The following is a 27,679-nucleotide window of genomic DNA, read 5'->3' as shown; positions in this document are numbered from 1 at the left end:
TATGATGCTGGCGAATCATAAGTACCAAATGCATCCATTTTTAAAGCAACGCTCTGCCAACAATAACTGATCCCAGCAGGTCTGGGCAGAGCAATATGTGAACAGAACAGACATGTGGTCGGAAAATATTTTTTTTATTCATTTCCTATATGGACTGAAAGTAATGTGAATGTTGAGTACTTGTTGGTAGAGCGAAGGACAGAGATGAATGAACAAGGTCTCTACAGAACATTCCCCGTAGATGACACATCCGTTGGAGCAAGAGGCTCAATCACCTCTGCAAGGACAGAAACACACAACATGAGAGAGCATGGCAAATCACACACACAGAGACAGAAACACACAGAGACAGAAACACACAACATGAGAGAGCATGGCAAATCACCCACACAGAGACAGAAACACACAGAGACAGAAACACACAACATGAGAGAGCATGGCAAATCACACACACAGAGACAGAAACACACAGAGACAGAAACACACAACATGAGAGAGCATGGCAAATCACACACACAGAGACAGAAACACACAGAGACAGAAACACACAACATGAGAGAGCATGGCAAATCACACACACAGAGACAGAAACACACAGAGACAGAAACGCACAAAACAGAAACACACAAAGACAGAAACACACAAAACAGAAACACACAGAGTTATTTCATGTTTTTGATGTCTTCACTATTATTCTACAATGTAGAAAATAGTAAAAATAAAGAAAAACCCTTGAATGAGTAGGTGTGTCCAAACTTTTGAATGATACTGTATGCGTGTATGTGCATGTGCGTGTGTGTGTGTGTGTGTGTGTGTCGCCCCCTCTCAGTCAGACAGAGCTTTGTGTTCTCTAAGTGGCTCAGTTATAAGAGGAGGAAAGTGAATAGTTGTTTTTTTATGTGTCTAGTGTTACAACGTAACAAGCAGAGGTTTCTCTGACTCTCAGATCCACTCCCTGCGGAGAAGGAGCATTATTACTCAAATTACTGTCTGCACCCTACTCCCTATGTGGTGCACTACTTCTGACAAAAGCTCTGGTCAAAAGTAGTGCACTACATAGGGAATAGAGTACCATTGGGATGCAAGCACTGGCTGGGTTTTTGCCAGCCCCCAGGTAAACCTTATGTAAAACGAGAGGTGACTGTTTGATGCACATTATTTCTTTGCAAATGAATTGAGCTCCTTTTCTATGCCGTGTGCCGTACTGATAGAAGTCTCTCTCTCTCTCTCTCTCTCTCTCTCTCTCTCTCTCTCTCTCTCTAACATCCTCCAGCTAGCGACCCTCTTCCCCTTTTGTGTCTACAACTCATGGGGCTGTTCCAGCGTCAGATATTATTCATGTCTTTACTGTCTAGATAAAAGTCTTTGACAAAAACAGTGGGTATTAATTGTTTTGCTGCTGCAGCTCATCATCAGAGAGCAGAAGGCAGAGTTACATACAGTGGGTCTGTGTTGTGGATACAGATTCAGAACGGTCAAATATGCAGCTGAAACAGTGTGTTCCAAATGCTACCCTATGGGCCCTGGTCAAAAGTAGTACACTACCCTATGGGCCCTGGTCAAAAGTAGTGCACTACCCTATGGGCCCTTGTCAAAAGTAGTGCACTATATAGGGAATGGGGTGCCATTTGAATTACACAAGTCTGTGTTGTGGATATGAAATAGTCAAATATAAAGCTGTAAACAGTGAAGTGCAACAAGCATCCCTCATTACTGTTAATTATCAACACTACAGCTAATCAAACATATTTCAACTTAGGCAAAACAAACGGTCAGTCATCAGTAACACAGATGAGATGGTGATAACATAAAACCAGCAGTCATCAGTAACACAGATGAGATGGTGATAACATAAAACCGGCAGTCATCAGTAACACAGATGAGATGGTGATAACATAAAACCGGCAGTCATCAGTAACACAGATGAGATGGTGATAACATAAAACAGGCAGTCATCAGTAACACAGATGAGATGGTGATAACATAAAACCGGCAGTCATAAGTAACACAGATGAGATGGTGATAACATAAAACAGGCAGTCATCAGTAACACAGATGAGATGGTGATAACATAAAACCGGCAGTCATCACTAACACAGATGAGATGGTGATAACATAAAACAGGCAGTCATCAGTAACACAGATGAGATGGTGATAACATAAAACAGGCAGTCATCAGTAACACAGATGAGATGGTGATAACATAAAACCGGCAGTCATAAGTAACACAGATAAGAAGGTCAGAACATAAAAATCACATTTTAAAAGTGCAATGTTTTGTTCTGTGATCAAAAAGTCATACATTATCTGTATAATGTACCTGATAGTTAATTTCACACACCTGGTGTCCCAGGTCTAAATCAGTCCCTGATTATAGATGAACAATGAAAAGAACGCAGTGGAACTGGCTTAGAGACCTTATAAACCCATACCTGGCCTGTTCTATGGTGTCATAACAGAACAGAATAGAGACCTTATAAACCCATACCTGGCCTGTTCTATGGTGTCATAACAGAACAGAATAGAGACCTTATAAACCCATACCTGGCCTGTTCTATGGTGTCATAACAGAACAGAATAGAGACCTTATAAACCCATACCTGGCCTGTTCTATGGTGTCATAACAGAACAGAATAGAGACCTTATAAACCCATACCTGGCCTGTTCTATGGTGTCATAACAGAACAGAATAGAGACCTTATAAACCCATATCTGGCCTGTTCTATGGTGTCATAACAGAACAGAATAGAGACCTTATAAACCCATACCTGGCCTGTTCTATGGTGTCATAACAGAACAGAATAGAGACCTTATAAACCCATACCTGGCCTGTTCTATGGTGTCATAACAGAACAGAATAGAGACCTTATAAACCCATACCTGGCCTGTTCTATGGTGTCATAACAGAACAGAATAGAGACCTTATAAACCCATACCTGGCCTGTTCTATGGTGTCATAACAGAATAGAGACCTTATAAACCCATACCTGGCCTGTTCTATGGTGTCATAACAGAACAGAATAGAGACCTTATAATCCCATGGTGTCCTAATAGAGACTTTATTAACCCATACCTGGCCTGTTCTATGGTGTCCTAATAGAGACTTTATTAACCCATACCTGGCCTGTTCCATGGTGTCCTTGCGCAGGTATATGATCCAGTAGAAGAGGTTAAAGAGTGCGAAGGCCAGGGGGAACATGATGCGGGAGTACTGGTCTATGGGGCTGGTGCCAGCCAGCGCTGGGATGGGGGGCACAGCTGAACCCTGCTGCAGGAAGATGGGCACCGAGGGGCCAGTGTCCGTCTCACTCTGGGATATGGAGTTATACCTCTTCTTCAGGCCCCCTCTCTCTGAGGGGGGCTGGGGGAACAGGGTGGGGTGATGGTGAAGGGTTAGGGGTGGAGGGTTAGGGGCGGAGGGTTAGGGGTGGACAAAGAGGAGGGTTAGGGTGGAGGGTTAGGAGTGGACATAGAGGAGGGTTAGGGGTGGAAGGTAGAGGAAGGTTAGGGGTGGAGGTAGAGGAGGGGTGGGGTGGGGGAGGGGTGGGGGTAGAGGAGGGTTAGGGGTGGAGGGTAGAGGAGGGTTAGGGGTGGAGGGTAGAGGAGGGTTAGGGGTGGAGGTAGAGGAGGGGTGGGGTGGGGGAGGGGTGGGGGTAGAGGAGGGTTAGGGGTGGAGGGTAGAGGAGGGTTAGGGGTGGAGTGATAGGGGTGGAGGTAGAGGAGGGTTAGGGGTGGAGGGATAAGGGTGGAGGTAGAGGAGGGTTAGGGGTGGAGGGTTGGGGTGGAGGTAGAGGAAGGTTAGGGGTGGAGGTAGAGGAGGGGTGGGGTAGAGGAGGGGTGGGGTGGAGGTAGAGGAGGGGTGGGGGTAGAGGAGGGGTGGGGTGGAGGTAGAGTTGGGGTGGGGGTGGGGGTAGAGGAGGGGAGGGGTGGAGGAGGGGTGGGGTGGAGGTAGAGGAGGGGTGCGGTGCGGTGGAGGTAGAGGACGGTTAGGGGTGGAGGGTTAGGGGTGGAGGTAGAGGAGGGGTGGGGTGGAGGGTTAGGGGTAATCATAGAAGAGGTTTGAGTGGAGGGTTAGGGGTGAAGGTAGAGGAGGGGTGGGGTGGGGTGGGGTGGAGGTAGAGGAAGGTTAGGGGTGGAGGTAGAGGAGGGTTAGGGGTGGGGTGGAGGTAGAGGAAGGTTAGGGGTGGAGGTAGAGGAGGGTTAGGGGTGGAGGGTTAGGGGTAAACATAGAAGAGGTTTGAGTGGAGGGTTAGGGGTGGAGGTAGAGGAGGGGTGGGGTGGGGTGGAGGTAGAGGAGGGGTGGGGTGGGGTGGGGTGGGGTGGAGGTAGAGGAGGGGTGGGGTGGAGGTAGAGGAGGGGTGGGGTGGGGTGGGGTGGAGGTAGAGGAGGGGTGGTGTGGGGTGGGGTGGGGTGGGGTGGAGGTAGAGGAGGGGTGGGGTGGGGGTAGAGGAGGGGTGGGGTGGAGGTAGAGGAGGGGTGAGGTGGAGGTAGAGGAGGGGTGGGGTGGAGGTAGAGGATTAAAGAGAACAGACAACAGGGATCATTAATGTATCTACCATGGAATCATGGAGTAGGATACTACTGGAGTAGAGAATATATATATATATATCTATATATATATGCACAGTGGATTAGCAGATAGCATATAACATATAACATGTGTAATGTAGCATACAGCATATATAAAATAGCATATAAAAAATAGAATATAGCATATAGTATATAACATATATAATATAGCATATAGCATATAGCATATAACATATAGCATATAACATATATAATATAGCATATAACATATTGAATATAGCATAGAAAATATAGCATATAGCATATAACATATAACATATACAATATAGCGTATAACATATAGCATATAACATATAAAACATAGCATATAGCATGCATCGTATAACATATAGAATATTGCATATAGCATATAACAGATAGAATATAGCATATAAAATATAGCATATAGCATATAACATATAACATATACAATATAGCGTATAACATATAGCATATAACATATAAAACATAGCATATAGCATGTATCGTATAACATATAGAATATAGCATATAACATACAACATATAACATAAAGAATATAGCATATAGCATATAACACATAACATATATAATATAGCATATAGCATATAACATATAGAATATAGCATATAACATATATAATAAAGCATATTGCATATAGCATATAACATCTAGAATATAGCGTACAACATATAACATACATAATATAGCATATAGCATATAACATATAACATATAGAATATAGCATATAGAATATAGCATATAGAATATAGCATAAAGCATATAACATATAGAATATAGTATATAGCATATAACATATATAATATAACATAAAGAATATAGCATATAGCAAATAACATATAGAATATAGCATATAGCATATAGAATATAACATATAACATATATAATATAGCATATAGCATACAGCATATCACATATAGACTACAGCATATAGCATATAACATATATAATATAGCACATAGCATATAGCATATAACATATATAATATAGCATATAGCATATAACATATAGAATATAGCATATAGCATATAACATATAGAATATAGCATATAGCATATTACGTATAGAATATAATATATAGCTTACAACATATAACATATAGAATATAGCATATAGCTTATAACATATAACATATAGAATATAGCATATAGCATATCACATATCACATATAACATACAACATATAGAATATTACATATAACAGATAGAATATAACATATAACATATAGAATATAGCATATAGCATGTAACATATAGAAAATAGCATATAAAATATAGCATATAGCATGCAACATATAACATACAACATATAGAATATAACATATAACATAACGTATAACATATAGAATATAGCATATAGCATGTAACATGCAACATATAGAATATAATATATAGAATATAGCATAACATATAACATATAGAATATAGCACATAGAATATAGTATATAGCATGTAACATATAATATACAGAATATAACATGTAGAATATAGCATAGAAGACACAAAATATAGAATATAGCATATAGCATATAAGATATAGAATATAGCATATAACATACATAATATAGCATATAAAATATAGCATATAACATATAGAATATAGCATATTACGTATAGAATATAATATATAGCTTATAACATATAACATATAGAATATAGCTTATAACATATAGAATAAAGCATGTAACATATAACATATAGAATATAGCAAAACATACTACATATAGAATATAGCAAAACATATAACATATAGAATATAGCACATAGAATATAGCACATAGCATACAGCATATAACATACAGAATTGTGTCCATCCATCCATCCTCCTTCCAGTAAATGACTTACAGATGAGGCACTCTCATCCTCTTCATCATAACTTGCTTCAGCCAGGACCTCCAGTTTGTTCTGCCTGGCGTTCCTCTTCTTCAGTCTGTTGGCCTCAAGCGTGGCCAAGTAGTTGACGGCAGCGAACTCAATGAGCGCGGATGCCACAAATGCAAAACACACGGCGATGAACCAGTCCATGGCTGTAGCGTAGGACACTTTGGGCAGAGACTGGCGGGCGCTGATGCTGAGGGTTGTCATGGTGAGGACCGTGGTGATGCCTGTCGGTTGTTAGGGGGAGATGGAGACCATAGAAACAGACTTAGAACACTATTATCATATCTGTGTGGTTGAGACAGGGTTCTAATTACACATTGTCATTCTGGGATGCCCTGAAAAATTATAGTATGGGTTAAAGATTCAATGGTAGCTACCCCAAGACAGGGCTTGGGGCTTCCTCATAACACATTTTGGGTACCCCCATACATAATGCTTAGAATGTAACTTGGGGTACCCACATAACCATTAAATATATGATTCTTTCATCTATCCCATCATTTTCAGGGCATCCCAAATGTGTTATTGGAGTGTCCAGCTCCCCTGGACTACCCCCTGCTGTGTTATTGGAGTGTCCAGCTCCCCTGGACTACCCCCTGTTGTGTTATTGGAGTGTCCAGCTCCCCTGGACTACCCCCTGATGTGTTATTGGAGTGTCCAGCTCCCCTGGACTACCCCCTGTTGTGTTATTGGAGTGTCCAGCTCCCCTGGACTACCCCCTGCTGTGTTATTGGAGTGTCCAGCTCCCCTGGACTACCCCCTGCTATGTTATTGGAGTGTCCAGCTCCCCTGGACTACCTCCTGTTGTGTTATTGGAGTGTCCAGCTCCCCTGGACTACCCCCTGCTGTGTTATTGGAGTGTCCAGCTCCCCTGGACTACCCCCCTGTTGTGTTATTGGAGTGTCCAGCTCCCCTGGACTACCCCCTGTTGTGTTATTGGAGTGTCCAGCTCCCCTGGACTACCTCCTGTTGTGTTATTGGAGTGTCCAGCTCCCCTGGACTACCCCCCTGCTGTGTTATTGGAGTGTCCAGCTCCCCTGGACTACCCCCTGTTGTGTTATTGGAGTGTCCAGCTCCCCTGGACTACCCCTTGTTGTGTTATTGGAGTGTCCAGCTCCCCTGGAATACCCCCTGCGGTGTTATTGGAGTGTCCAGCTCCCCTGGACTACCCCCTGCTGTGTTATTGGAGTGTCCAGCTCCCCTGGACTACCCCCTGTTGTGTTATTGGAGCGTCCAGCTCCCCTGGACTACCACCTGTTGTGTTATTGGAGTGTCCAGCTCCCCTGGACTACCACCTGTTGTGTTATTGGAGTGTCCAGCTCCCCTGGACTACCCCCTGCTGTGTTATTGGAGTGTCCAGCTCCCCTGGACTACCCCCTGTTGTGTTATTGGAGTGTCCAGCTCCCCTGAACTACCCCCTGTTGTGTTATTGGAGTGTCCAGCTCCCCTGGACTACCCCCTGCTGTGTTATTGGAGTGTCCAGCTCCCCTGGACTACCCTCTGTTGTGTTATTGGAGTGTCCAGCTCCCCTGGACTACCCCCTGCTGTGTTATTGGAGTGTCCAGCTCCCCTGGACTACCCCCTGTTGTGTTATTGGAGTGTCCAGCTCCCCTGGACTACCCCCTGTTGTATTATTGGAGTGTCCAGCTCCCCTGGAATACCCCCTGTTGTGTAATTGGAGTGTCCAGCTCCCCTGGACTACCCCCTGTTGTGTTATTGGAGTGTCCAGCTCCCCTGGACTACCCCCTGTTGTGTTATTGGAGTGTCCAGCTCCCCTGGACTACCCCCTGTTGTGTTATTGGAGTGTCCAGCTCCCCTGGACTACCCCCTGCTGTGTTATTGGAGTGTCCAGCTCCCCTGGACTACCCCCCTGCTGTGTTATTGGAGTGTCCAGCTCCCCTGGACTACCCCCTGTTGTGTTATTGGAGTGTCCAGCTCCCCTGGAATACCCCCTGTTGTGTTATTGGAGTGTCCAGCTCCCCTGGACTACCCCTTGCTGTGTTATTGGAGTGTCCAGCTCCCCTGGACTACCCCCTGTTGTGTTATTGGAGTGTCCAGCTTCACTGGACTACCCCATGTTGTGTTATTGGAGTGTCCAGCTCCCCTGGACTACCCCCTGTTGTGTTATTGGAGTGTCCAGCTCCCCTGGACTACCCCCTGTTGTGTTATTGGAGTGTCCAGCTCCCCTGGACTACCCCCTGCTGTGTTATTGGAGTGTCCAGCTCCCCTGGACTACCCCCTGTTGTGTTATTGGAGTGTCCAGCTCCCCTGGACTACCCCCTGCTGTGTTATTGGAGTGTCCAGCTCCCCTGGACTACCCCCTGTTGTGTTATTGGAGTGTCCAGCTACCCTGGACAACCCCCTGTTGTATTATTGGAGTGTCCAGCTCCCCTGGAATACCCCCTGTTGTGTAATTGGAGTGTCCAGCTCCCCTGGACTACCCCCTGTTGTGTTATTGGAGTGTCCAGCTCCCCTGGACTACCCCCTGTTGTGTTATTGGAGTGTCCAGCTCCCCTGGACTACCCCCTGTTGTGTTATTGGAGTGTCCAGCTCCCCTGGACTACCCCCTGCTGTGTTATTGGAGTGTCCAGCTCCCCTGGACTACCCCCTGTTGTGTTATTGGAGTGTCCAGCTCCCCTGGAATACCCCCTGTTGTGTTATTGGAGTGTCCAGCTCCCCTGGACTACCCCATGTTGTGTTATTGGAGTGTCCAGCTCCCCTGGAATATCCCCTGTTGTGTTATTGGAGTGTCCAGCTCCCCTGGACTGCCCCCTGTTGTGTTATTGGAGTGTCCAGCTCCCCTGGACTACCCCCTGTTGTGTTATTGGAGTGTCCAGCTCCCCTGGACTACCCCCTGTTGTGTTATTGGAGTGTCCAGCTCCCCTGGAATACCCCTGCTGTGTTATTGGAGTGTCCAGCTCCCCTGGACTACCCCCTGTTGTGTATTGGAGTGTCCAGCTCCCCTGGACTACCCCCTGCTGTGTTATTGGAGTGTCCAGCTCCCCTGGACTACCACCTGTTGTGTTATTGGAGTGTCCAGCTCCCCTGGACTACCCCCTGCTGTGTATTGGAGTGTCCAGCTCCCCTGGACTACCCCCTGTTGTGTTATTGGAGTGTCCAGCTCCCCTGGACTACCCCCTGTTGTGTTATTGGAGTGTCCAGCTCCCCTGGACTACCCCCTGCTGTGTTATTGGAGTGTCCAGCTCCCCTGGACTACCCCCTGTTGTGTTATTGGAGTGTCCAGCTCCCCTGGACTACCCCCTGCTGTGTTATTGGAGTGTCCAGCTCCCCTGGACTACCACCTGTTGTGTTATTGGAGTGTCCAGCTCCCCTGGACTACCCCCTGCTGTGTTATTGGAGTGTCCAGCTCCCCTGGACTACCCCCTGTTGTGTTATTGGAGTGTCCAGCTCCCCTGGACTACCCCCTGTTGTGTTATTGGAGTGTCCAGCTCCCCTGGACTACCACCTGTTGTGTTATTGGAGTGTCCAGCTCCCCTGGACTACCCCCTGTTGTGTTATTGGAGTGTCCAGCTCCCCTGGACTACCCCCTGATGTGTTATTGGAGTGTCCAGCTCCCCTGGACTACCCCCTGCTGTGTTATTGGAGTGTCCAGCTCCCCTGGACTACCCCCTGTTGTGTTATTGGAGTGTCCAGCTCCCCTGGACTACCCCCTGTTGTGTTATTGGAGTGTCCAGCTCCCCTGGACTACCCCCTGCTGTGTTATTGGAGTGTGCAGCTCCCCTGGACTACCCCCTGTTGTGTTATTGGAGTGTCCAGCTCCCCTGGACTACCCCCTGTTGTGTTATTGGAGTGTCCAGCTCCCCTGGACTACCCCCTGTCTGTGTTATTGGAGTGTCCAGCTCCCCTGGACTACCCCCTGTGTGTTATTGGAGTGTCCAGCTCCCCTGGACTACCCCCTGTTGTGTTATTGGAGTGTCCAGCTCCCCTGGACTACCTCCTGTTGTGTTATTGGAGTGTCCAGCTCCCCTGGACTACCCCCTGTTGTGTTATTGGAGTGTCCAGCTCCCCTGGACTACCCCCTGTTGTGTTATTGGAGTGTCCAGCTCCCCTGGACTACCCCCTGCTGTGTTATTGGAGTGTCCAGCTCCCCTGGACTACCCCCTGCTGTGTTATTGGAGTGTCCAGCTCCCCTGGACTACCCCCTGCTGTGTTATTGGAGTGTCCAGCTCCCCTGGACTACCCCCTGCTGTGTTATTGGAGTGTCCAGCTCCCCTGGACTACCCCCTGTTGTGTTATTGGAGTGTCCAGCTCCCCTGGACTACCCCCTGTTGTGTTATTGGAGTGTCCAGCTCCCCTGGACTACCCCCTGTTGTGTTATTGGAGTGTCCAGCTCCCCTGGACTACCCCCTGTTGTGTTATTGGAGTGTCCAGCTCCCCTGGAATAGAAATGTAATTAAGGGTTGTGTGATGAGACTAGGCTAAATGGGGTCAATAGGATACACTCAAATTGGTTTTTAACGTAGCACACGTTGACGTGATGTCACAACACCTTATTAAAGGTGAATACAGAGGTCATGATGTGAAGAAAGTAGAGCTGAGCGATTAAAATGATTTATGGGAGAAATATGATTTCTTTCTTTTTTGCATCTTGAGAGAATGCTATGCTCAGTTAGATACAATCTGTAGAGGTACTGTCTTCATCATAAAGCATCATAAAAGCTGATAGTATTTCAACCACACAATATTCATCGAAGCCGAACTGAAATCAAACAAATGTTGTTTGGACATTTTGCACAGAATATCTTTTTTTTTGGTGCGGGGGGGGGGGGGGGGGGGGGGTCCCTAAATGTCTTTGCTCCATGAAAGATGACAGAGAAAACGTTACCCATTTCAACTAGATTGAATCATTCATTCTATTGATCTATGACATTATTCTGTTGAGCCTTGGTTTATTTAGTCTTCTAGGGCAACATATAATGACAGAAGAGAAGCTGTATGTATCTAATTATAGACAAGTTGACTAACAAATAGCCTACAAAAATGTCAGAAATTATAAGCAGAAACATATCTAAATCAGGTTTAAAAAATACCCTGCACTGCATCCCCTGTCCAAAAAATTGTTCTGCCGTCTTTGACTGAAGCCTACAGTATAGCACATTTTCTGTATTTGTGGGTTAGGGTTGGATGTGGGCCTCAAATGTTGACTTTAACTCACATGGTCGGGTGGTTGCGGATGGGTTATTAGCAATTGCGGGCAGGTGCAGGTAAAGAAACAGCTGACCCGCACACCACTAACACGCAGACCACATAACCCACTGCATGAGAGAGGAATGTACACAACACAATGACACGAGAGAGGGATAGAGACATACTCTGTGAAAGTATGCCTTATCTACTTAGAAGAAGTAGTAAAATGATTGTCAGACAGCTCTTCAGTATAGTTAGGATGACTACAGACAGTTCAGTATGGGGAGCACAGAGATACCATTAGATGGCTGTCTGGCTGGCTGGATGCTACTCTCTGAGCTGAGATGAGATCATGACTTAATAAACATTATTAAGTCATCAAATTAAACTAAGTAATATACACAACTAAAATATTTTATTATTTCATAGTAATTTCCTATTTGTCTATGTGGACCTGACAGAGACCACGGATTATTTTAAATGTTTTGGCAATTGAATGTTCTCTATTTTTGGCTTTGGAATTTCCATGAAAAAGCTCTAACCATTTTGATGCAATTATTTCATAATTAATTTATTGTTTCAAAAAAAATTAGCGAAACTGAAATTGAACATCAGGATATTTTTTTTAAATAATCGAACCGAAACCGAACCTACTTCAAAAACCACTAATCGCTCAGCACTAAAAGACAGTGTAGGCTACACTAATTACATGTGGCATGGGAGGAGAAAGCGAGAGAGAGAGAGACTAAGGGACAGAGGATTGTTATCATACCAGGGACAGAGGATTGTTATCATACCAGGGACAGAGGGTTGTTATCATACCAGGGACAGAGGGTTGTTATCATACCAGGGACAGAGGGTTGTTATCATACCAGGGAGAGAGGATTTGTATCATACCAGGGACAGAGGGTTGTTATCATACCAGGGACAGAGGGTTGTTATCATACCAGGGACAGAGGTTTGTTATCATACCAGGGACAGAGGGTTGTTATCATACCAGGGACAGAGGATTGTTATCATACCAGGGACAGAGGGTTGTTATCATACCAGGGACAGAGGGTTGTTATCATACCAGGGACAGAGGGTTGTTATCATACCAGGGACAGAGGGTTGTTATCATACCAGGGACAGAGGATTGTTATCATACCAGGGACAGAGGGTTGTTATCATACCAGGGACAGAGGGTTGTTATCATACCAGGGACAGAGGGTTGTTATCATACCAGCCACAGGGACAAAGGATTGTTATCATACCAGCCACAGGGACAGAGGATTGTTATCATACCAGGGACAGAGGGTTGTTATCATACCAGGGACAGAGGATTGTTATCATACCAGCCACAGGGACAGAGGATTGTTATCATACCAGAGACAGAGGATTGTTATCATACCAGGGACAGGGACAGAGGGTTGTTATCATACCAGGGACAGAGGGTTGTTATCATACCAGCCACAGGGACAGAGGATTGTTATCATACCAGCCACAGGGACAGAGGATTGTTATCATACCAGGGACAGAGGGTTGTTATCATACCAGGGACAGAGTATTGTTATCATACCAGCCACAGGGACAGAGGATTGTTATCATACCAGGGACAGAGGGTTGTTATCATACCAGGGACAGAGGGTTGTTATCATACCAGCCATAGGGACAGAGGATTGTTATCATACCAGCCACAGGGACAGAGGATTGTTATCATACCAGGGACAGAGGATTGTTATCATACCAGGGACAGAGGGTTGTTATCATACCAGGGACAGAGGGTTGTTATCATACCAGGGACAGAGGATTGTTATCATACCAGGGGCAGAGGGTTGTTATCATACCAGGGACAGAGGGTTGTTATCATACCAGGGACAGAGGATTGTTATCATACCAGGGACAGAGGGTTGTTATCATACCAGGGACAGAGGATTGTTATCATACCAGGGACAGAGGGTTGTTATCATACCAGGGACAGAGGGTTGTTATCATACCAGGGACAGAGGATTGTTATCATACCAGGGACAGAGGGTTGTTATCATACCAGGGACAGAGGGTTGTTATCATACCAGCCACAGGGACAGAGGATTGTTATCATACCAGGGACAGAGGGTTGTTATCATACCAGGGACAGAGGATTGTTATCATACCAGGCACAGGGACAGAGGATTGTTATCATACCAGGGACAGAGGGTTGTTATCATACCAGGGACAGGGACAGAGGGTTGTTATCATACCAGCCACAGGGACAGAGGGTTGTTATCATACCAGGGACAGAGGGTTGTTATCATACCAGGGACAGAGGGTTGTTATCATACCAGGGACAGAGGATTGTTATCATACCAGGCACAGGGACAGAGGATTGTTATCATACCAGGGACAGAGGGTTGTTCTCATACCAGCCACAGGGACAGAGGATTGTTATCATACCAGGGACAGAGGGTTGTTATCATACCAGGGACAGAGGATTGTTATCATACCAGCCACAGGGACAGAGGATTGTTATCATACCAGGGACAGAGGGTTGTTATCATACCAGGGACAGAGGGTTGTTATCATACCAGGGACAGAGGGTTGTTATCATACCAGGGACAGAGGATTGTTATCATACCAGGGACAGGGACAGAGGGTTGTTATCATACCAGACACAGGGACAGAGGATTGTTATCATTCCAGCCACAGGGACAGAGGATTGTTATCATACCAGGCACAGGGACAGAGGCTTGTTATCATACCAGGCACAGGGACAGAGGCTTGTTATCATACCAGGCACAGGGACAGAGGATTGTTATCATACCAGGCACAGGGACAGAGGATTGTTATCATACCAGGGACAGGGACAGAGGGTTGTTATCATACCAGACACAGGGACAGAGGGTTGCTATCATACCAGGGACAGAGGGTTGTTATCATACCAGGGACAGAGGGTTGTTATCATACCAGGGGCAGAGGATTGTTATCATACCAGGCACAGGGACAGAGGGTTGTTATCATACCAGGCACAGGGACAGAGTATTGTTATCATACCAGGCACAGGGACAGAGGGTTGTTATCATACCAGGCACAGGGACAGAGTATTGTTATCATACCAGGCACAGGGACAGAGGATTGTTATCATACCAGGGACAGGGACAGAGGGTTGTTATCATACCAGCCACAGTTCGTGCAGGGACAGACTCTTTGTTGATCCAGAAGGCTACTTGTGACAGCACCACCACCATAATCAGAGGAATGTACGTCTGAATCAGGTAGTAGCCTAGCTTCCTCTGTAGTAGAAAATGGACTACCATGACAGAGTAGAAACCTGGAAGATAAACAGAATATGTATCAGTAGAGAGGAGTGGTGAGAGAGAACACAACAATGATATGGGAAAGGAGAAGATGTGGAGGGAGAAGAGAGAGAGGATCAGGAGATGAGAATTCATGTTATTTGGTGTCCTTGGACCTGGAAAGGCTGTAGAGATATAACCAATTAGAGACATATAGTGAAGATATCTGACTGCCCCCCTACCCTGAGAAAGATCAGAGAAGAATAACCTCTACCCTGAGACAGAGCAGACCAGAAAATAACAACCACCTACCAGGTTGTCTCTGATCTGCTCTGTCTCAGGGTAGAGGGTTACAGAATAACAGAGAAGAGGTGGGGTGCAGAGGGAGAGAAGAGGGGAGAGAGGAGGGGAGTGTAGTGTAGTAGTGTAGTGTGGTGTAGTAGTGTAGTAGTGTAGTGTAGTAGTGTGATGTAGTAGTGTAGTGTAATGTAGCAGTGTAGTAGTGTAGTGTAGTAGTTTAGTAGTGTAGTAGTGTGGTAGTGTGGTGTAGTAGTGTGGTGTAGTAGTGTATTAGTGTAGTGTAGTAGTGCAATGTAGAAATGTAGTAGTGTAGTAGTATAGTAGTGTAGTGTAGTAGTGTAGGAGTGTGGTGTAGTAGTGTAGTGTAGAAGTGTAGTAGTGTAGTGTAGTAGTATAGTAGTGTAATGTAGTAGTGTAATGCAGTAGTGTAGTACTGTAGTAGTGTAGCAGTTTAGTGTAGTAGTGTAGTGGAGTAGTGTAGTAGTGGAGTGGAGTGGTGTAGCGTAGTGTAGCAGTGTAGTGTAGTAGTGCAGTGTAGTGTAGTTGTGTAGTGTAGTAGTGTAGTGTGGTGTAGTAGAGTAGTGTAGTGTGGTAGTATAGTGTGGTGTAGTGTAGTAGTGTAGTCGTGTAGTAGTGTAATCTACTAGTGTAATTTAGTAGTTTTGTGTAATGTAGTGAAGTAGTGTAATGAAGTGTAGTAATGTAGTAGTGTAGTGTAGTGTAGTAATGTAGTAGTGTAGTGTAGTGTAGTATTGTAGTGGTGTAGTATTGTAGTAGTGTAGTGTAGTAGTGTAATGTAGTATTGTAGTGGTGTAGTATTGTAGTAGTGTAGTGTAGTAGTGTAATGTAGTAGTGTAATGTACTAGTGTAGTGTAGTAGTGTAGTAGTGTAGTGTAGTGTAGTGTAGTGTAGTGTAGTAGTGTAGTGTAGTGTAGTAGTGTAGTGTAGTGTAGTAGTGTAGTGTAGTGTGGTAGTGTAGTAGTGTAGTAGTGTAGTGTGGTAGTGTAGTGTAGTAGTGTAGTAGTGTACAGTAGTAGTGTAGTGTAGTGTGGTAGTGTAGTAGTGTAGTGTAGTGTAGTGTAGTGTAGTGTAGTAGTGTAGTAGTGTGGTAGTGTAGTGTAGTGTAGTAGTGTAATGTAGTAATTTAGTAGTGTAGTGGTGTGTGTACTAGTGCAATGTACTAGTGTAGTAGTGTAGTAGTGTGATGTAGTAGTGTAATAGTGTAGTGTAGTAGTGTATTGTATTAGTGTAGTGTAGTAGTGCAACGTAGTACTGTAGTAGTGTAATGTAGTAGTGTAGTAGTGTAGTGTGGTAGTGTAGTAATGTAGTAGTGTAATGTACTAGTGTAGTAGTGAAGTGTAGTAATGTAGTAGTGTAATTTAGTAGTTTTGTGTAATGTAGTGTAGTAGTGTAATGAAGTGTAGTAATGTAGTAGTGTAGTGTAGTAATGTAGTAGTGTAATGTACTAGTGTAGTAGTGTAGTGTAGTAGTGTATTGTATTAGTGTGGTGTAGTAGTGCAACGTAGTACTGTAATAGTGTAATGTAGTAGTGTGGTAGTGTATTGCAGTAGTGTAGTGTGGTAGTGTAGTAGTGTAATGTACTAGTGTAGTAGTGAAGTATAGTAATGTAGTAGTGTAATTTAGTAGTTTTGTGTAATGTAGTGTAGTAGTGTAATGAAGTATAGTAATGTAGTAGTGTAGTGTAGTGTAGTATTGTAGTAGTGTAGTGTAGTGTAGTAGTGTAGCAGCGTAGTGTAGTAATGTAGTAGTGTAATGTACTAGTGTAGTAGTGTAGTGTAGTAGTGTATTGTAGTAGTGTAGTAGTGTAATGTAGTGTGGTAGTGTAGGCGTGTAATGTAGTAGTGTAGTGCAGTAGTGTAATGTAGTAGTGTAATGTACTAGTGTAGTGTAGTAGTGTAGTAGTGTAGTGTAGTAGTGTAGTAGTGTAATGTAGTAGTGTAGTATAGTGTAGTAGTTTAGTAGTGTAATGTAGTAGTGTAGTGTAGTGTGGTAGTGTAGGCGTGTAATGTAGTAGTGTAGTGCAGTAGTGTAATGTACTAGTGTAGTGTAGTAGTGTAGTAGTGTAGTGTAGTGTAGTGTAGTAGTGTAGTAGTGTAGTAGTGTAGTGTAGTGTAGTAGTGTAGTGTAATGTAGTAGTGTACTGTAGTGTGGTAGTGTTGTAGTGTAGTAGTGTAATGTAGTAGTGTAGTGTAGTAGTGTAGTAGTGTACAGTAGTAGTGTAGTGTAGTGTGGTAGTGTAGTAGTGTAATGTAGTAGTGTAGTGTAGTAGTGTAGCAGCGTAGTGTAGTAATGTAGTAGTGCAATGTAGTAGTGTAGTGTAGTAGTGTAGTGTAGTAGTGTGGTAGTGTAGTGTAGTGTAGTAGTGTAATGTAGTAATTTAGTAGTGTAGTAGGGTAATGTACTAGTGCAATGTACTAGTGTAGTAGTGTAGTAGTGTGATGTAGTAGTGTAATAGTGTAGTGTAGTAGTGTATTGTATTAGTGTAGTGTAGTAGTGCAACGTAGTACTGTAGTAGTGTAATGCAGTAGTGTAGTAGTGTAGTGTAGTAGTGTAGTGTGGTAGTGTAGTAATGTAGTAGTGTGATGTACTAGTGTAGTAGTGAAGTGTAGTAATGTAGTAGTGTAATTTAGTAGTTTTGTGTAATGTAGTGTAGTAGTGTAATGAAGTGTAGTAATGTAGTAGTGTAGTGTAGTGTAGTATTGTTGTAGTGTAGTAGTGTAGCAACGTAGTGTAGTAATGTAGTTGTGCAATGTAGTAGTGTAGTAGTGTAGTGTAGTAGTGTAGTAGTTTAATGTAGTAGTGTAGTGTAATAGTGTAGTAGTGTAGTGTAGTAGTGTAATGTAGTAGTGTAATGTACTAATATAGTAGTGTAGTAGTGTAATGTATTAGTATAATGTACTAGTGTAGTAGTGCAATGTAGTAATCTAGTAGTGTAATGTAGTAGTGTAGTGTAGTAGTGTAGTGTAGTATTACAGTAGTGTAGTAGTACAGTGTAGTAGTCGGTGTAGTAGTGTATTGTAGTAGTGTAGTAGTATAGTGCAGTGTAGTAGTGTATTGTATTAATGTAGTGTGGTAGTGTAATGTAGTAGTGTAATGTAGTAGTGTGTGTAGTACTGTGTGTAGTAGTGTGTGTAGTAGTGTGGTAGTGTAGTAGTGTAGTGTAGTAGTGTAGTAGTGTAGTGTAGTAGTGTATTGTGGTAGTGTGTGTTGTAGTGTAGTAGTGTAGTGGTGTAGTGTAGTAGTGTATTGTGGTAGTGTGTGTTGTAGTGTAGTAGTGTGTGTGGTAGTGTGTGTTGTAGTGTAGTAGTGTAGTGTAGTAGTGTGTACTGTAGTGTAGTAGGGTAGTGTAGTAGTGTAGTGTAGTGGTGTAGTGTGGTAGTGTGTGTTGTAGTGTAGTAGTGTAGTGTATTAGTGTAGTGTAGTAGTGTAGTGTAGTAGTGTAGTGTAGTGTAGTAGTGTAGTGTAGTAGTGTAGTGGTGTGTGTAGTAGTGTAATGTAGTAGTGTGGTTGTGTAGTAGTGTAGTGGTGTAGTGTAGTAGTGTAGTAGTGTAGTGTGGTAGTGTAATGTAGTAGCGTAATGTACTAGTGTAGTGTAGTGGTGTGTGTAGTAGTGTAGTAGTGTAGTGTGGTAGCGTAATGTACTAGTGTAGTGTAGTGGTGTGTGTAGTAGTGTAATGTAGTAGTGTAGTGTTGTAGTGTAGTGTAGTAGTGTAGTGGTGTGTGTAGTAATGTAATGTAGTAGTGTGGTAGTGTAATAGTGTAGTATAGCAATGTACAAATAGTCTCTCTCTCCCTCTTTCTCTCTAATTTTACATGTGATGTTACCTACAGTGGGTCCTTACCTGTGTTGGACTTGAACGTCTCCATGGACAACCTCTGTCCCACCAGGTCATACTGTAGCAGACTGATAGACTCCTGAGGACAGTCTACAGAAGCTTCCAGACCCTTCCTCCAGGTAAAGGTGATCTCACTGCTCGTGTACGCATCTGATGTATACAGAAACAAGTTCATTCAGTTGTCATAACATTCGTATATATAATGTTGACAGAAACTACAAGACATCGTAGGTGTCTGAAATGGTCAATGTTCCTTATGTAGTGCACTACAAAGGGGATACGGAGAAAACTGTTTTGACAAAGCTGGAGCACAATGATGTGAATTTACCTGTTTCAGTGTCATAAGCATATGATGAATCACTTCAAAATTACTTTTAGGGCTGTCAAACGATTCAAAAATATATATAGATATGTAATCAATGTAGTCGCAGGATTTACTGTAATTAATCGCGATTAATAGTGAATTTGCTAAAAATTTCTGCTTTTCCAATACCAAAAACACTTTTTGAATATGACAGCCCTAATTCATTTAGAAAAGAACAAGAGAAAGGAGATCCTAGACTGACTACTCACAGCTGCCGAACTTGAGAGGACAGGCATGTCCGTCCATAGGGAAGTCCATGAGACTCATGGGACACTCTGCACTGATGGTTAGTCTGAGATACAAACAGAATACATTACACTTCTGATTTCATCATCTGTGTAAAAACTGTGTATACAGTATAACACAACTGGTTTCCTCTGTGCAAAGCAGCACTGCAATGGCATTTTATTTTTCATAGTCTTAATTGACAGTCTTAATTGGCTACAAAAAAGGGGTTTATTTAAAACACTTCTTCCTGTAGCTACCTCATGGTGAAGGGGTTCTACAGGAGGACCCAGGGAGGAGGGGCTACCTCATGGTGAAGGGGTTCTACAGGAGGACCCAGGGAGGAGGGGCTACGTCATGGTGAAGGGGTTCTACAGAAGGACACAGGGAGGAGGGGCTACCTCATGGTGAAGGGGTTCTACAGGAGGACCCAGGGAGGAGGGGCTACCTCATGGTGAAGGGGTTTTACAGGAGGACCCAGGGAGGAGGGGCTACCTCATGGTGAAGGGGTTCTACAGGAGGACCCAGGGAGGAGGGGCTACCTCATGGTGAAGGGGTTCTACAGGAGGACCCAGGGAGGAGGGGCTACCTCATGGTGAAGGGGTTCTACAGGAGGACCCAGGGAGGAGGGGCTACCTCATGGTGAAGGGGTTCTACAGGAGGACCCAGGGAGGAGGGGCTACCTCATGGTGAAGGGGTTCTACAGGAGGACCCAGGGAGGAGGGGCTGCCTCATGGTGAAGGGATTCTACAGGAGGGTGCAGGGAGGAGGGGCTACCTCATGGTGAAGGGGTTCTACAGGAGGGTACATGGGGGAGGGGCTACCTCATGGTGAAGGGGTTCTACAGGAGGACTCAGGGAGGAGGGGCTCGGGGCTCAGGTTACCTCATGGTATAGAGGACGGTCCCGTTCTGCATGATGCGGAACAGCTTGTTGGGAGTGGTCATATTGTGTGCGATGGACTTCCTGGAGTTCCTGAAGAACGTGTCGGGTGTCCAGATCTTATCCACCATCTTGTTGTTGAGACGCAAGATCTCCACGGCGCCGTCGTACTTCAGCCTCTCGTCCACCCAGGTCTGGCGGAAGAACATGTCTATAGTGTACTCCTGAGGAGGAGATAGAAGGCCAGGCATTAGATGACTGATCACCAGACAGGTTCTGGATCTAGAATGTAGATCTAGAATCTATATTCTACAGTCCTGAAGAAGGCCAGAGGAATGTACAGTATGATATGCAGGTCCTGCTCCAAACCACAGACGTAATACATGTGTTTATAACTAACTATCCACAGTTAAATCCATTCAAACAAGACAGTCCAGAGAGATGATGAGATGATTATGACAATAACTACCTATAGATCTTCATTCATCAATCCAGTTGAGCATTCAGTTTGCTTGACATATTGATTTAGAGGATAGAATAAACATTCTGCCAAACCAGGACCCTCCCCTAGTTAGTGTATTGAAACAGACTAATCAAACTAAATGGCTCATTATCTAATCTACAGTATAAAGCAGTCTGCAGTCTGCTGTGCAGTGGAAAATTGTATTTAGTTATTTTTATTTAACCTTTATTTAACTAGGCAAGTCAGTTAAGAACAAATTCATATTTACAGTGATGGCCAACCTCGGGCCAAACCCTAACCCGGATGATGCTGGGACAATTGTACGCCACCCTATGGTACTTCCAATCACGGCCGGTTGTGATACAGCCTGGAATCAAACCAGGGTCTGTAGTGACTCCTCTAGCACTGAGATGCAGTGCCTTAGACCGTTGCGCCACACAGGAAGCTCAGTTGTCACCCATATGTAATAACTATGTAAACATAACATATTAACACAGTTGCTAACTTACATACATTATGTGACAGTAAGCCTATGTGGGAATATGCTTAGTGTCTCTTACCATTTCCACATCTGATACTGGTCCAAAGCTGGTGACAAAGATATCTGTTTTCACCTCTGTAATCATACCTGAAAAGGATATAGGGATTTTAATTGTTGCCCATAAAAATATGGAAAGCTGTAAATAGACTATAAACAATTATTTTAGAGAAACTAATCAGGTAAAAATACTGTACAATGTAATAGCCCAACTATGTTATTTCCTACTTATTCAATGAAAGGTACTGTAGATGTAAGATATAGGAAAATAAATCAGAACAAAGGTCTAGGACAGTCCCACCTCCGGATCCTGGCCGCAACCTGTTGTCATATCCATCCAGTAGTCGGTCCAGAATACGGGTGATGTTTTCACCTGCGTAGCTTTCTTGTCCATAGACACGGCCAACACTGAAATCAATACAATCATAATTGATGGAAGTTTATACTGCCCTGTGTAGGCCTATAAACTTAGTAGGTTGAACCTATTAGGATTGGTATGTTTATTATCACACATAATTTATATACATTCAATAAACTATAGAGGACTACAATTAGAAAAAGGTTATTTTACTCACCAGGTCAAAGTGACCAAAATCAGAATCAAGATACCCATCCTTGCCAGCAGGTTATGCAAAACATTCCCTGTCAAACTCTGAGTGTAAATTAAATAGTCAGCCTTTCTCTGTCCTCCGCTAGTCTAAAGTGAATGTATTTTAAACACAAGGATTTGTGAAGTAATCGAATTAGGAGATTAGCACAGAAAATCCAACCCATATTTAGACTGGGACACTTGTTAGGAAAAGAGAGTGATTACAGAAAAGCTGGGGAAATGTAAACATTTGAACTGTTATTGTATACTCGGGGAGCTATACTCTTCCAGTTGTTAAAATGTATAATCTAGGATGGAATTTCAAGGATATTTGTGTTATTTTTAGATCAAGATTCTTGACCCCTTGAGCATTGCGCGTCTAAACAGCAGGTGGCGCAATCTGTTCTATTCGGCGGTTGAGCCACCGGAAACTCTTCTAGCGAGGAAGTAACTCCAGGATGTTTCTGGAAGAACTGGCTGACTGGCGTGAACACTGTCCCATACAACTTTGGTAATATTGTCTAGCTAGTTTATGCATATACGTATATGTTTTGGGAAGGTTACATATCGTTATGTCGGTACAAGTTAGGACCTGAATATCGTTTGAGAGAAACAACATTTAGCTAGCAGGTTAGCTAACTGTCAGATCAGGAGGTGTGAGAGAGAGGGTCGCTAGCCAGCAGCATGTCGGTTCACTTCGAGGAGAGAAGTGGTGTTATCCCGTGTAATACACCATGGGGAAACTGGTCCCAAACCATGGAGGAGGTATTTATTGAAGTGAATGTACCCCGTGGGACGTCTGGCAAAGAAGTCAAATGTAATCTGGGATCCAAACAGATAGAACTACACGTCAAAGGACAACAAGTCTTCAAGGTAGGCATCACAACAATCACATTTCAAAGTAAGGTAGTGGACGTTAATAAGGGTTAGCTACATGAACAAAATCAGACCATTCTGGAATGAAAATGGATGGCCCTCCCTTTAGCAAAAATATATTTAACCTAAACCCTCCCTGAACGTTTGAAAAAAACAACAAGTGACCCTCCTTTACCCCAAATAATAATCAAAACAAAGTGGATAGCAGAAAACACGTCTACCGTTTAACCTCACTTCTTGGACAGACCAAAGCCTTAGATCTTAGTCCTAAGCATTACGTGGGAATTTGGATGGCACACAGGCCTGCGGGACAGAAAGTTATGGATTCGCAGACCACGATGGACAAGAGTAGGGGTGAAAAGATCTCCTTTATAGTAAAAGCATTGCATGATTCTATCATCATGTTTGCAGGTCTGAGGAAAAATACATGTTTTTAAAAATGTCATGCAGTTCTACGTCATTTTAGAATAATATTTTTTAATACCACACAAATTACTGAAATTGCAGGCTAAAAATGGGCAGAGAGAGAGGCCTAATGTCTTATCATATTTCTCCAATGCCAAATCAGTGTGTCTTGTTTGCAATGAAACTGTCCCTGTTTGCAAATAATTAAATCTGAGATGTCATTAGGAATCTGAGCATGGTACTTAAAAAAGTTAGGCCTACCTTTCCTACCCAGACATAGGCCTACCAACGCAGAAAAATGTAAGCTTTAACTGCTGGCTACTCTTCCATGTCTTATCCCAATGAGAGAAGGTCACCAGTGTTTCCTTAAAAGCCGTCAGGGTTTCTACATCTTCTATTTTACCAAAAGTGAATAGCTTTAATCAATTTGATTACTTCCCAAGCAAAGTCTATTTTCTTGTCTCCTCGGCTAAAGGTTGTAGCTCCGCCTCTAAACATCAAAGAAAGGAAACCATATGCATCATAGTAACGTCTTCACGGGTATTTTAAAGCTTGTTTCTAGAATAAAACATCGCAGATCAAAACGCTGTTATACAGTAGATCACTTTATATAATCAGATCTGTTTTTATTTTCTTCAAAATCTTAAACTAACAAGGGGTAGTAGGTCTGTGCTTTTTGCCATTTTCTTTCATTAAAGGTAAGCCTATGGCATACCCCAATTCGAGTTTTGGTTTTAACCCTACCCTACCTCCATGTCAGTGACAGACTGTTATTTAAGACTGTTATTTAAAGAGTGCATGGTGGATGAAAGAATTGACAGACAAATCTATGGATATAGCAGCCTAATTTCATCTGTCAAACAGGTAGGCCTACCTGTTAATTCTTAATTAGAAAGAAATAGGCTCTCTTATTAATACAGTCTAATTAAAATGAAGACGTTGAAATTAATTATGCTTATTTGAATTTAACTTTTAGCATCATGAGCTGTCGATTTCGAATGAATTGTGCCGTTGCTGCTTCAAGTTTCAGCACTGGAATCTGTCTTATTGTGAAGTCAATAACTCTGATAAATACATCAGGGGTAAGAAACCTAGTTATAGTAGTAGCAAATCAGTTATAGTAGTAGCAAATCAGTTATCGTAGTAGCAAATCAGTTATAGTAGTAGCAAATCAGTTATAGTAGTAGCAAATCAGTTATTGAAGTTGATCTCCGGTCCTCCTCCGCTTCATGCCCTCCATCTCAAACTGAACAGAACATAGGCTAGTCCACAAGCAAGATTCTTTTCAGAAGAAGCCTTTTCCCTGAACAGCCATTGGTTAGGCAGCACACAGAAAAAGTTTTTGATCAGTAAGAGCTGAGCAGGCGGGGGTTCATGGCTGAAGTATCCATTGCCGTGTGTAATGCAGCCTAGTTTATTTAACACCATCCCAGCAGCTATTTTAGAAATAAAACTTTGGTCTGTGCTTCTCTGAGCATGCACTTCGTAGCCAATAGCAGCTATGGATCATTTGATTGAGACCACACTAAATAGCCTATAGGCACACTTGTTGCACGCCCAGAGGAAAATCAGAGATGAGGGGCGGCATCGGGCACACATCAATATGTAGCCTAATAAGCAACTCATTTTAAAACATTGAGAAATATTGACATTTCATAAATTACAAATTAACGACCCTCCCCTGGACTAGATTAAAAAATACTAACCCCTCTCCTCGACTGAAATTTAAAAGCTTGACCCTCCCCCATTTTCCTCCAGGTAACCAAATGTGTACATGCTGAGGCCATCCTTCCAAAATATCTAGTTTTACCTGCATAGGTGACTCCCAGATAATTATCATTACCACTACACTTATTTTCCCAAGTACACATTATTTAAAGTAACGCGCATAGAAAGATGTAGCTATAACATAGTTATCTACAGTCCAGAATGGTTTCTTGGTGAAGGTGCTTTGTTCTCTGATTCAGGTCAATCTAACGTAACAGGTGTTAAAAGGCACCTGAGCAGAGTTCCCACATCTGTTTTTCCAGGAGAAACGGAAGTTAGGTTGAAAGTACTGTATCCCTGAAAAAAACGGTTTTCTGGCAAACCCGTACATGCTAGATTCAGGTGAATTTTGGTAGTCATGTGATTGTAAACTGCAAGCTTATTGGTCCAGTTTTAATTACCTGTTTTGATTGGTTGCAAGTATGCTGCAGGTAGGATTGTATTTGCTTATAGTCATGTCTCTTGTACTTCCAGGGTAAATTATTTGGCATCACTGTTGCTGATGAAGGAACGTGGACATTAGGTGGGTTTCTACTAATTCAATCAACACAATGGTTGAATGTAAACCTTGCATAATAAATCCGTATTCCAGCAGATATTCTCATTAGCAGATATTGGTTGAAAATAAAGCCTAAGTGGTCACTCTCCCCCTCCACACGTCTTTTTCAGAGGATAAGTGTCTGATCCGTATCGTGCTGATGAAGACCAACAGGGAGGCAGGTAACTGCTGGTCCTCTCTGCTAGAGGGAGAGTACTGTGCTGATGCCTGGCTCCAGGACCAGATGCAGAGGAAACTAACTCTGGAGAGGTTCCAGAGAGAGGTGAGTCATGGTAATACCACTAGTCATTTACATAGAGGTGATCAGTGAAACTATGAGACAGTCCCACACAGAGCCTTAACACTGACTATACTTCAATAGCCTCAGGCCTCTTCTACATTATCTGTAAAACATGGATAGATGAAGGCATATTAACATGCAGGCTTTCTGTACTGCTTTCACTTCTCTACATTAAATGAATGTTGCTGTGTCACTTCCCACTCTGTCAACAGAACCCTGGCTTTGACTTCAGTGGAGCAGAGATCTCTGGGAACTTTGCAGGTGGTGGGCCAGACTTCTCCAGCTTGCAGAAGTGATAGTTAAACAGCAAAAGGGGCTCACCCACTGTACAGTATGCCCGAGACTGTCATATGGACACTGTTGAGGCTTGCTAAGGCCTACAGGTGCTGCGTTCATAACCAAGTGGGAAGGTGGTATTTACCACATACGATTGGGGAAAATCCGTTTGAAGGCCCCTCCAACTGGTAATTACCGGTGGGAAACTTTTATATCGGCCATCATCCCTGAGCACTGACCTCTTGTCACCTACAAATGAAATTGCAATTTCAGTAGTTGTATCTAAATGTTTTTGAACACTTTTACAAGCATGCTAGTTCTTTTATTTTATGGTTGATGCAGCTTGGTGTTTCTCAAACGTTCAAAGCATCCGACTGATATTTTCTACTTCACAACTGGTAATTACCACCTTTCCGCTTGGTTATGAACTCAGGCTGAGCAGTTGCCTTTGGGCAAAGAATATTCCAATCAATCATTTGAAACTATAAGCCATAACTGTACAAACCCACACCCTGCCTTTCCTTTCAACCCTTGTATGCATTTAGGATTGGCTTTTTTTATTCTGCCAAACCTTTCAGACTGCATTGCCATAATTCAGTTAACTAGCTGTCGGTATGGAAGTCTGCTGTGTGGATTTATAATAAATTGTTGAAAAATGGTCTTCATGGATTTGGTTTCAGAATATTGACAGTGCAACCAAACAGCTTTTCAATATCATTTTATTGAAAGGTACAAACACATGGGTTGAACAGGTGGTGTAGTTCCAACTTTAAGGAAAAGTTTTCAAATTCCAGAACATCAACTTCAAATTCTTAAACTTCATTTGTCAGATCAATTGTGGGGCCTATGGTCAAATGCAAATCAAACTAACTTAATTTCCTATATCTACTGTGCTTACCTAAGTGACTTAGAGTGCATTTGCAAATGGTTGTTTTTTAAAGGCTTTTAAAGATTTTGCCACAAATCGAGGTAATTCAACATCACATTTTGTAATCGTGATCCATCTGTAACCGTTGTTAGTAATAGTCAACATTACATTAGAAGATAGTGGTTGTGTCCAAAATGGCACCCTAGTGGGGTACCATGTCAACCACAGCCAGTTTCAGCATGCTATCCTGCAAGCTAAAACCAATGCATGTGCAGGATCATCACATCACTGAGGAAACCTCAACAAACGTCCTCCACAAGTACAAAAAATATATATAAATATTTCAATAGTAAAAAAAGAAAACGTTCACCTTGGGTAGAGGAGTGTGCATTTTTAGGCTAGTTCATCAACCTAGGGTGGAAGTTAAGGGTTTTGGGTCCGATTTCTTGGTTCCATTGTTTTGCATTTTCACAAAACCCTTCTCCCTCCTCTTCCACATAGTGGACTGAGGACCTAGGTGGTTCTATACTTCATTGCTTAAAACCAGCAACCACAATAGAATACTATGCAGAGTATTCATGTT

At 43.2% G+C, this 27,679-nt stretch overlaps 3 protein-coding genes across 3 annotated transcripts in view; 1 reads left to right on the top strand and 2 right to left on the bottom strand.

Annotated features, from left to right (window-relative positions):
* Nucleotides 1-113: 113 nt before the first annotated feature.
* gabra6a (gamma-aminobutyric acid type A receptor subunit alpha6a) lies at nucleotides 114-22,235 on the bottom strand. The gene is made up of 10 exons (XM_029771941.1): nucleotides 22,052-22,235; nucleotides 21,778-21,884; nucleotides 21,499-21,566; nucleotides 20,479-20,699; nucleotides 19,579-19,661; nucleotides 19,012-19,155; nucleotides 14,731-14,883; nucleotides 6,414-6,673; nucleotides 3,120-3,361; nucleotides 114-277 (listed from the first exon to the last, which is right to left on the bottom strand). The coding sequence occupies exons 1-10, from the start codon at nucleotides 22,087-22,089 to the stop codon at nucleotides 268-270; spliced, it is 1,326 nt and encodes a 441-aa protein (XP_029627801.1). The 5' UTR covers nucleotides 22,090-22,235; the 3' UTR covers nucleotides 114-267.
* Nucleotides 22,236-22,501: 266 nt separating this feature from the next.
* On the top strand, nucleotides 22,502-26,886 carry nudcd2 (NudC domain containing 2). The gene is made up of 4 exons (XM_029771943.1): nucleotides 22,502-22,938; nucleotides 25,588-25,636; nucleotides 25,783-25,934; nucleotides 26,165-26,886. The coding sequence occupies exons 1-4, from the start codon at nucleotides 22,750-22,752 to the stop codon at nucleotides 26,246-26,248; spliced, it is 474 nt and encodes a 157-aa protein (XP_029627803.1). The 5' UTR covers nucleotides 22,502-22,749; the 3' UTR covers nucleotides 26,249-26,886.
* A 45-nt stretch (nucleotides 26,887-26,931) lies between these two features.
* The window catches only part of LOC115205693 (cyclin-G1), a 10,014-nt gene continuing 9,266 nt past the window's right edge, over nucleotides 26,932-27,679 (bottom strand). The window contains exon 6 of the mRNA XM_029771942.1: nucleotides 26,932-27,679. This exon is cut by the window's right edge and continues 756 nt beyond it. The gene's annotated coding sequence lies outside the window, so the exon portion shown is untranslated.

This window comes from Salmo trutta, chromosome 13 (genome assembly GCF_901001165.1).
Source record: "Salmo trutta chromosome 13, fSalTru1.1, whole genome shotgun sequence".
In the NCBI taxonomy this organism is placed as follows: Eukaryota; Metazoa; Chordata; class Actinopteri; order Salmoniformes; family Salmonidae; genus Salmo; species Salmo trutta.
The sequence above is the reverse complement of the archived record's forward strand: the minus strand, read 5'-3'. Positions and strand labels throughout refer to the sequence as shown.

Coding starts and splice junctions, on each gene's coding strand:
- gabra6a (XM_029771941.1), bottom strand. CDS start 22,089: ATGGGTATCTTGATTCTGATTTTGGTCACTTTGACCTG. Junction 21,885..22,051: donor ATTTTGGTCACTTTGACCTG/GTGAGTAAAATA, acceptor TATTGATTTCAG/TGTTGGCCGTGTCTATGGAC. Junction 14,884..19,011: donor GACGTTCAAGTCCAACACAG/GTAAGGACCCAC, acceptor TTTATCTTCCAG/GTTTCTACTCTGTCATGGTA.
- nudcd2 (XM_029771943.1), top strand. CDS start 22,750: ATGTCGGTTCACTTCGAGGAGAGAAGTGGTGTTATCCCGTGTAATACA. Junction 25,637..25,782: donor TGAAGGAACGTGGACATTAG/GTGGGTTTCTAC, acceptor CGTCTTTTTCAG/AGGATAAGTGTCTGATCCGT. Junction 25,935..26,164: donor TGGAGAGGTTCCAGAGAGAG/GTGAGTCATGGT, acceptor CTCTGTCAACAG/AACCCTGGCTTTGACTTCAG.